Source organism: Charadrius vociferus, unplaced genomic scaffold (genome assembly GCF_000708025.1).
Source record: "Charadrius vociferus isolate BGI_N301 unplaced genomic scaffold, ASM70802v2 scaffold90, whole genome shotgun sequence".
Classification (NCBI taxonomy): domain Eukaryota; kingdom Metazoa; phylum Chordata; class Aves; order Charadriiformes; family Charadriidae; genus Charadrius; species Charadrius vociferus.
In genome coordinates this window covers 9,024,654-9,034,900 of record NW_009647222.1, presented here as the reverse complement: position 1 = coordinate 9,034,900, position 10,247 = coordinate 9,024,654, and the positions used below count along the sequence as shown (strand labels likewise).

The following is a 10,247-nucleotide window of genomic DNA, read 5'->3' as shown; positions in this document are numbered from 1 at the left end:
GCTTGTCCCCCCTCCCTGCTCCCCCCGGTGCGGGTTGCAACCGCCCGCTGTCGGGGAAGGCGCTCGGCCTCCCTTCCCCCCCTCCGGGGGCTATCGCGACAGGTGAAGATCCCTATAGGATGGCGACCCTCCCTCGGAGATGGAGGGGGGAGGTAGTCGTCTCGCCTTGCGAGCCCGCTCTGGGAGAGTGCATGTGAGGGGCGGGGGCAAAGGCAGCCGTGGACAGACTCTTTGTGTGCCTGTCGCGACAGGTTATTGGAGACCTGAGTCCAGTTGCCTCCGCTGCGGTTGCATGCGGGAGTGTGTGGCGTGCAGGCATCTGCTGCTGGGCGTTTGGTGATAGGCTTCCCCGGGCTCCCCGGTTCCGACAGCCCCACTACCCAGCCGTTTCGGTCTTCAGCTCCTTTTTATCCCTAACATTTTGGGACTCACTCTGGCAGGCCCTCCCGGTCTCCTCTGATGGCACAACTGCATCAGCCAAACTGGATTTTCCAGTAATAAACTTAATAATGAACCACAATTACGTTTTCAACTGTTAGAAGCAAATGGAGCTCGCTAGATCAGGAGTCCTCATCCACACGCAGGTGCTGGCACCACTTACTTACACTTAATTTTTAGTGTGAAAAGATGGTTGGTGATCAGCATGAGTAGCTCCCTAGTGTCAGTAACTCCCAGGAGGAGTGATGACTGGGATGGTTTTGGGTCTTGCCATGACCTCATGGGTTTGTGCCGGCCATGTGCCAAAGCAAGAGGGTCTTGCCTTGGATTAGGCTTCTGCTGGACTTCCTTAGATTTACTTGCTATTGCTGTAAAGGCAGTGTTTTGGGGAAGTGTCAGGCCTGCTGTGCCTAAACTATATACTGCTTGTCTCCTGAGCAGGAAGTCTGGTGCTCTGAGAAGGATTTGACTTACTGTACTGTTACCATACTGTGTGCAGGCTAGGGCTGTGTTATACAGCTCTTGTTTGATGCTTACCAAAGCTAAGGATCTCAGCTGACCAGAAGCTGGAACGCGTGGTTATCTCGTGCAGTCCCATCAGGTTATCTAGAATGTCTAACTGGGGACTAGAGGATTCCTGCAGAAAGTTATATTGTATTAAAATTATATTATTGAAAGTAAGAAGGCTTTTGGTACAACTTAACATAAGTTATGACTCCTTGTTTGTGGGTTTCAATAATCAAGTTACACAAAATTGGAGGGTTTTATTTACAGGTCAGTTAAACATCATCTGAGATGATCAGATGGTCCACATAAACCAAGGACTAATTTTCAGTCTGCTGTTGTATTGCTGTCCTTTCAATCCTCCTGTAGTGGGATGGATCTATAAGGCCTAAAGTTCCCAAAACGGTAAAAGAATTACACTCCTGTATTTTTTTTTTTTTTTAATTTGTGGTAGAAGTTACCATCATTTTTTAGCTTTGGTTTGGTTTTAACTCACCTTCCTGTGGGTAAGTCTTCTGTTGAATTGTCCCTGGCTTCTGGAGTCAAACAGTGCAGTCTCTGGGAGTAAGACCACAAGACGAGTCATGGAGCAGTCCCACCTGCTACCACAAAATCCACTTGCTGGATCAGAACAGTCTTTCAGGGTTCCTTACCATAGGATGTGTAGCATGCGTTGAAATCTCTTCATAAAGAATCCTACAGGAAGGACGCTGTGACAGCTGTTGCATCCCAGGGTAGAAATTAGGTTGCAGCATTAGAAGTGTTGGCAAAGTAGCCCTGCTTGTGGCAGTGCACCAGGTCTCTTAATCTCTGCTAGGCAGCGGCTATGTGCTGCTATAAAGACAGAGGCGCAGGTAGCTACGTTTGTCTGAGGCAACATTTCTGGAAGAACAAGCCCTGAGGGTACTTGTAGCTTATGTACTAAGGATGCTGGAGTGAGACATACTTGCGAAGCAGAGAGCAAGATCAGAGAGTCATGTGACAGAGCAACAGGTATAGCATTGGTATTGGATGTTGGTAAACCTAAGGGGGAAGCTTGGAGATGTGGAGGATATGTTTTAAGGCCTTTTGAAAATTTTACGTTGTGTTTGGTTGGTTAATGCTATCGTAGCATTTAACACATTTCATTTTGAAGGGACAATTCTATTCCAAGCTGACTAATCCCTGAACTTTTAAAACCACAACAAGATGATATGTGGTAGTAGTGAGTCACTGATGGTGAATCATACATGCTTCACTACAAATAAATGAATTGCTTTGTTTCATTTATTTTTGTTTTGGTAGTATCTGGAAGGTCCAGAGAATGATCATGACCTTGTAGAAGCAGGTGTTGTATAAACACACACAAAAAGACCCTGAGCCTGCATATACTCATTTCTATCTGTCTATTTAAGCTTGATTTCAATTTGTTTTACCAATGTAAATAAAAATAAGTGTCTAAAACTCTTTAAAATGGGAGTCTTAATAGTAAACATTTCTGCCTTATGAAGTTTGGCAGTTTAAATAGTCTAGGAAGGAAAAAGTGGGAGCATTGTATAGTGGGCTGTGCCTCCCAGGAAGACAGAAACCATAGGGGCATTAGCTTGCTAGCAGATATACATCTCGATATCTAGTCCTAGAAACTGAAGACCCCTTGAATTCCAGTCCAATATCTTAGTTGCAGAAATTGTATTAACTACATTCATTACTTACTTGCATTAATTACAGTACTACATTAGTAAAGATGATTTGAAGTTTTAATTGACTTTTTAATGGAAAAGCATATGTGGAGGGAGGGGTAGATGTTGTTATGTGCGTGTGTGTGTAATCCTGCTCTCTCCCACTCCCTTGCATGGTAGTTTTTGTTCTTGGGAGAGGCGCGTGCCAAAGAATCTGCTTTTGGCTTAAAGAGATTTTCTTCTGAATCAGCACTTCTCTGTGGTTGACTTCTGTGAAACATAACTATGAAAATTCACTAGGCTCCAATTGAAAGCTAATTTGTGGAATGAACTGTAGAAAGACTAAACAGCAACATTGAAACTGCTTATGGGAGCTATCTACCCTTGCCTTTATCAGTTATTATCATTTGCTCATGAATATGTGTTAGCTTGCTTAGTTGTGTTATTAATCATGCCTACATCCTGGGAGGCTGGGTTTCACTAATTACTTAGAGACGGGGTAAATATGTTGTTCGTTGTATCATGTTCCGTCCACATCAACTGGATTGTCAGCTTTTGGCTCTAGACTATGTATGCATGAAGGACAATATGCTTCAATTCATGTTTCCTTGCCCCCATCTTAATTGGTATTAAATTAATGCATGATATGAGACACCGTGTGAAGGGGATCTTGCCAAAGAGCCCTTGTAAAGGGGAGTGCAAGTGGGTGAGAGCCTGCTGCTGCCACAAAGCTTCATCCTGCCCTTCAGAGAGGTAGCAATTGTGGGTGCTGGGCTTGTCCTCACTCCTCCTTCAGCGTGTTTGTCGTGCATTCCCACCTTGCTAGACTTGGCTGTCTTTCTCAAATGAAAATGGCAAGGATGTAACACAATATATCAGAGGATTGACAAAAGTAACTTGATATGGTGGGTTGACCGCGACTGGACTCCAGGTGCCCACCAAAGCCGCTCTATCACTCCCCCTCCTCAGATGGACAGGGGGAGGGAAACTAAAACAAAAGGTTCGTGAGTCGAGATAAGGACAGGGAGATCACTCAGCAGTTACCATCACGGGCAAAACAGACTCAACTTGGTGAAAATTATTTTAATTCACTACCAATCCAGTCAGAGTAGGGTAATGAGAAATCTTAAAACATCTTCCCCCATCCTTCCCTTCTTCCTGGGCTCAATTTCACTCCCGATTTTCCACTACCTCATCCCCTGCGCCACGGTGGCACAGGGGGATTGGGAATGGGAGTGTGTGGTCAGTTCATCACACATGGTTTTTGCCGCTCCCTCCTCCTCCGGGGGAGGACTCATCACGCTCTTCCCTGCTCCAGCATGGGGTCCCTCCCATGGGAGATAGTTCTCCATGAAATTCTCCAACGTGAGTCCTTCCATAGGGTGCAGTCCTTCAGAAACAGAACAAGTCCTGCCAGCAAACCTGCTGCAGCGTACAATCTTCTCTCCATGGGGCCACAGGTCCTTCCAGGAGCCTGCTCCAGTGCAGGCTGTCCACAGGGTCACAGCTTCCTTCAGTTGTATCCACCTGCTCCAGTGTGGGGTCCTCATGGACTACAGGTGGATATCTGCTCCAGCATTAACTTCCATGGGCTGCAGGGAGCCAGCCTGTCTTGCCATGGGTCTTCAGCATGGGCTGCAGGGGAATCTCTGCTCCAGTGCCTGGAGCACCTCCTCCCCCTCCTTCCTCACTGACCTTGGTGTCTGCAGAGTTGTTCCTCTCACATATTCTCACTCCTCTATTCTGGCCGCTGTCGCGCAGGTTTTTTTCCTCTTCTTAACTATGTTATCACAGAGGCACTGCAGCCATCACTGATGGGCTCGGCCTTGGCCAGCAGCGAGTCTGTCTTGGAGCCAGCTGGCATTGGCTCTATCGGACACATTGAAAACTTCTAGCAGCTTTTCACAGAAGCCACCCCTGTAGCTACCAAAACCTTGCTACACAAACCCAATATGCTTGTGTCCCCCAGAGCAAGACAGACATCAGTGAATTGGAGTGAGTTGAGCGGAGGGTTACCAAGACGGTCAGGGGACTGAAGCACTTGTCCGGTGAGGAGAAGCTAGGGCAACTGTGTTTCTTCAGCCTGGAAAAGAGGTGGTTCTGGGGTCATCTAAAAGCAGTCTGCCTGTACCTGTCAGGAGATTATCAAAAAGGCAGACCCAAGCTCTTTAGCATGGTGAAAGGTGGGAAGATGAGAGAGAACAGGTATAAGGTGAAAGAAGAGAGGTTTAGAATATGTAGACAAATATATGGAAAAAAAACTTTTCCCCATGTGGCCAGTCAAGCAGTGAGACGGGATGCCCGGAGAAGCTGTGAATCTCTGGAGGTTTTCAAAATGTGGCTGGATAAAGCTCTGAGCAACCTGGTCTTACCTCATAGCTAACCCTGCATTGAGTGGGGGGCTGGATGAGAGACGTCCTGAGAACCCTTCCAGCTGGAATGATCGCCTGATCCAGAAAAGGCTGATCTAGACAAGTGAGAGATCTAATGTAGAAAGTGACACCTAGGTGTCATGAATTGAAATGCAGCTTGTAAGCACTGTTCTAACAGGTTTGGGAAAATCCTGCTGCCAAGGATTTAATGATATCGGCTTATCCATATCCCCTTCAGCTAGAGCAGAAGGCAAAATCGTGGCTGCATGAAATACAGAGAATACAGCAGAAAGTTGGTACTTTGGTTCCCTTCCTCGTGGTATAGCAAATCCTGATTCTTGATAGAGCATGTAAGAGATTTCTCTTGGAATCATTTTATTTTCTTCTACAGTCACAAAGTGATCCAGATGAATTCTGCTACTTCAAAACAAAGCAAAAAAGTTTTCGTTAGAAATAACGCTTGTAAGTCTTGGTTAGAAATAATAACATGTCTGTGCTCTACGCTTGGTTCTGTAAGCATTACCCAGTAAGCGTACAATAGTGATTTCTGTCATTAGTGTATTTAAAGGAAGATGTGAGGTGTGTTCCCATTCATAAAAGGTGGATTGGCTGGGGAGTGAAACGTCCTTGTAACTAGTGTCCTTGTTTGTAGTTGTCCAGTTGACAAATACAGGGTTTCAGTCTGAACCTAAGATGTTATTTTCCTTGATTTTTAAATGAATTTACTTATTTTATCTTACTGATGTTAAAGTGCTTTCTAGATGCCACTTTTCTTCTGCTTTGACTTTCCCAGTTTGTATTCTCCCCTGTTTTCAATTTCATATCTTTAAACTTTTATTTACTCACAGGTTGCTTCTACTCTAGGATAATGGCAGGAAAAGTGAAGTGGGTAACTGACATAGAAAAATCTGTCCTAATAAACAACTTTGAAAAAAGAGGCTGGATTCAGGTGGCAGAAAACGAAGACTGGAATTTTTATTGGTAAGTACATTAAAAATACCAATTTCTAAATTTGTGCAGCATTGTAATATCTTATGTTAATACCATTAATAATACAACAAAATGCATGCCAAAAAATGAAAGATGCAGAAATTATCATTGATTTACTGTAGTGCTTCCAAAAGTGCAACATTGGTGTGTTGCTTCTGTAATGTCTTATGCTGTTGCAGGTCTTCTGTTCAGATTTGCATTGGTAGATTTCTGTGTCTGTGCAGGCCTGCTAAAGTTATTGGTGTTCCTCAGGGAGAAGGTCCCATCTGCATGGTTCCATTCCCATGCTACCGATCTCGTGTATTGTTAGAGTTTGCCAAAGGTTTTGTCAGGGCGTGGAAAGTCACTGACCTAGCAAGATATGATCACTTCTGGGAATACCAATTGTAAAAAGCCCAGGGCAAAGGCTGTGCTCAGTGTTTTTTGTTTTGAAATGTGATACCTGATTTTATTTGATTTTTCTTTTGTACACGGTAAGCAGAATTTTTCCTTTACTGTTGGAGGGGATTTGTAGCTTGAGGGGAATCTTTGAATGTATCTTTTCCCCAAATTTTCTGACAGCACAAAATAAGCAAAATAATCCAAGAGTACACAGTTCCAATATATGATAAAATATTCTCTTATCAGTGTGATGAGGGCTTGCCCTGTTACTGGAGTCCAGGCTCCTGTAATAAAGGCCTTGAGAACTGTACTTTCCTTCTCCTTCATGATAATGATTTATATGCAGACTAATTATTCAACATTTCAATACTGATAGTGAATGTGAAATTAAATCAAGATAATGGTGAAAGGAGAGTAAATAATCTAGCTTCTTACTTGACATTTGTCTAATATAAGACTGTGAAATGCTGTCCTAGAATACGGTAATCTTTTAATTGGCAGAAACAATACTGTTTAAGTAAACCAAACAATTTATATTGTCCCTTTCAAATACAACAGAATGGCATTTGTGCTGCCAAATGTACCCTTTGTGAACCACTTATTTAAATGGGTAAGACTCTAGTAATCTGCTCATGCTTTCGGAATGCAGTTAGGGGGGAGTGGGGGGATAGGGCACTCATGGAAACTGGTGTGTGATGACTGGTTGTTTTGTTTTGTTTTCTTTTTTTTTTTTTTTTTTTTCTTCCTGAAATGGTAATGTAGCAGATTGACGGCATTCAGGAAATATTCTTAAGTTTCCAATGTCAGACATCTAATACAGAAAATACCTTGTATCTATGGCCCTGCTCTTATCTTCTGTGAAAAATGAAGTAGATAACTGATGAGATGACTTTGTCACTGCAGCCCTCTGATCTGGCATTTATGGGTGTTTTTAGCAATATCTCTGAATCACTGTTTTTGAATCATATGCTTGAAGTCCTTTACAATCCGAATAGCAAGGTAGTCAGTAGGAAGTTGGTTTTGTGGGTTTTTTCAAGAGGAAAACTGAGTTTTCAGAGAGTGAAGTAACAGATTTAGAAGGATGCTTCTGTAGCATTTGTGAACGCATCAGTCATTTTTAGGCCCTGCTGGGGGTTGACCTGACTATCAACAAACCAGCGTCCAGTAGGGCCAAGTTGTCATCTTCCTTTCCTCACTTTCTGTGCCAGTATCAGTAGTAGTAGAGGGATCAATAAAAACTCTGGCAGGGTTTAGTTGGTTTTGCTAATAGAAGTTCAGGATGTATTGGATTGTCAGTGCAGCAAAATATTATACTATAAAGAGAAATGAGAGAGAGAAAAGATGAAATGAATGTAACAAAATAATTTCAACTTCAGTAACTCCTGAATTGTGTTTCTTGGGAGAAATCTGATATCTGTACATTTGGTATCTGTCTTTGATTTCAGGATGAGTGTACAAACAATCAGAAATGTTTTCAGTGTGGAAACTGGTTACCGCCTCTCTGATGACCAAATTGTCAATCATTTCCCGAACCACTATGAACTGACTAGAAAAGATTTGATGGTAAAGAATATCAAGCGATACAGGAAAGAACTTGAGAAAGAAGGAAGTCCTCTTGCAGAAAAGGACGAAAATGGGAAATATATTTATTTGGGTATGTGGCTCTCATTATCAGCATTTTTTTGTTTTTTTCCTGTGTGGTCAATAACCTGGAATTGAGCTAGCTTTTCTGGGCATAAAGCACTGAACCTCTGAAGGGTTAGAACATTAAAGTGACTATCTTGAAATGCTCTGTCCCTGTCAATTAAATAAAGTGCACTTTATCCTAAAGTTATTTGCTGCATTCTGCAAACCGAACAGCCTTCTCTTTCTGTATTCCCCTCCTTTTCCTTCCCCTCAAATCCATCATTAGAGCATAAGGAAACACAATAATAGGGAAAGTAATAAAAACAGTAGTAGTGAATATTTCATATGAACTAGTGTATTTTCAAAACTTTTTGCAAACCCTGCTTTGAAGGATAACGGCTAATATTTTACAAATTTAGAGGAATGGAGGGGATGCCACTCATTCAGGATCTTTCTTGAAATTGGAATTAAAGCAGGAATAAAAGGTTGAACATTTTTGTTTCTGTGACATCTTACCACAGCACTAAGGCGTGTACTTGCTAGCAGTATTCAGCAGTATTCAAAGAGAACAATCCTAGTCTGTATGCATGGAAGTTGTATTCAGACTTAGTTTTGTAAGTAGTACCGTCCTTAAAGAAAACTGAACTTAACAGTGCAGGATTAGCTGAAGCAACATTAGATGAAGTGATAATTAAATTATTATTTTCAAGTGTCAGCACACAGAAATAGATGTGTAACCAGGCTTTTTGTGTTGGAGGGGAGGGGTTGGTTGGATTTTTGTTGGCATTGTTTTGTTTTGTTTAAATTATTTTGAAGAGGGGAAAATTTGGGGATTAAGGTACTTGGCAATAAGTTTAGTGGTGAAACTAAAGGGCTCTGGAACTTCGTATGATACAGGGTTGGAGTTTCTTTAATTCAAAAGTGAAAAAACATCTGAAAATCTTATACTGGAGCAAAGACTAAATTAAACTTTTGCAGAAAGGCTCTAGACAGAACTGAATGAATAAACTCTTCAGAGGAGAAATTTGGGGGAATCTGGAGAACAAGTAATGACTGCTAGAAAACAAAATTAAAATAAAATAAAACCCCATGAAAAAAATCCCCCAAACCAGCTATAGATCAGGAATGAGGAGAGTAAAGTTGTTTTGGAGATCAGAAAGCATTGGAGTGAAACAAACATGGGGATGTGGTGATTTACCTCTTGGGAAAGTGAAATTAAAACAGTGCTGTTCATCTGTGTAAGAAAGAAGCAGTTCTGTATGGATGGATGTGAGGATAATCTGATAGCAAAGAAGTGAGAAATGCTTTTCTTTAGATTTCAGTAGGCATGACAATACTGATTGTGGGAGCAAACAAGAAGGACTAATGGGAGTTACATGGAAATGAAAATTACCACATCCAAAGGGGAAGCAACATCATCACTCACATTTTTGCATGCACAGAGGATGATAGTGGTTAGCGGAATGGTAAAAGCTGACAGGAAATTGAGAAAGTTTGATAAAGTTAAGTTGGAATGGTATATAATACACTAATTTCACAGGATACAAACAGAAGAAAATCGAGTCATGTGAATTAAAATATATTAATCTGAAGTTAGCAGCGTGCAATATTTTCATATTGTCTGTTTAAGTAAAAACTACAACTAGAATTTAAATGAGATAAAAAGCAACATGAGTCTCGGTGAAGGTGGATCATGCCAGACCGGAAGACTGAAAAGACAGAAATTTTTTTTAGTCTATATGTGTTAGCAGCCTTATCAGATATAGTGTCCTTAATTGTGCACCTTTTTCTTTTTTTCCCCTTAACTCAGATTTTGTTCCTGTTACTTTTATGCTTCCTGCCGATTATAATCTCTTTGTTGAAGAATTCAGAAAAAATCCCTCCAGCACTTGGATTATGAAACCTTGTGGGAAAGCTCAAGGAAAAGGAATATTTCTAATCAATAAACTCTCCCAAATTAAAAAATGGTCTCGAGATAGCAAAACATCTTCGTAAGTTCTTAAAACCCAAACCCTTTTTTTTACTTTCTGTAATCAGGTGAACTACATCAACATACTAATTGTCTGATGCATGGGAAAAGTATTCCATTATTATTGCTTTGTCATTATATAGTTAGTTTTGCATTTAATCTCAGTTGTTATCTGACTTCCTCCTTCCAGCAGGTTTTAATATGATTTGTTTTGGTATGAAGAGGTCCAAAGAGCTGTTCAATTAACTATTCTTTATAAAAAAGCTTTCAGTGTTGTTGGGGAAAAAGTTGCACAAAAATAAATTGTTC

The 10,247-nt window shown here is 41.4% G+C and overlaps 1 protein-coding gene across 1 annotated transcript in view; it reads left to right on the top strand.

Moving 5' to 3' along the window:
• Positions 1-5,823: 5,823 nt before the first annotated feature.
• Positions 5,824-10,247, top strand: part of TTLL1 (tubulin tyrosine ligase-like family, member 1) — a 13,869-nt gene continuing 9,445 nt past the window's right edge. Inside the window, exons 1-3 of the mRNA XM_009879699.1 lie at positions 5,824-5,953; positions 7,789-7,997; positions 9,780-9,960. Of these exons, the coding sequence (XP_009878001.1) occupies positions 5,841-5,953; positions 7,789-7,997; positions 9,780-9,960 (503 nt within the window). The 5' untranslated portion in view covers positions 5,824-5,840. The remainder of the gene's footprint in view (positions 5,954-7,788; positions 7,998-9,779; positions 9,961-10,247) is intronic.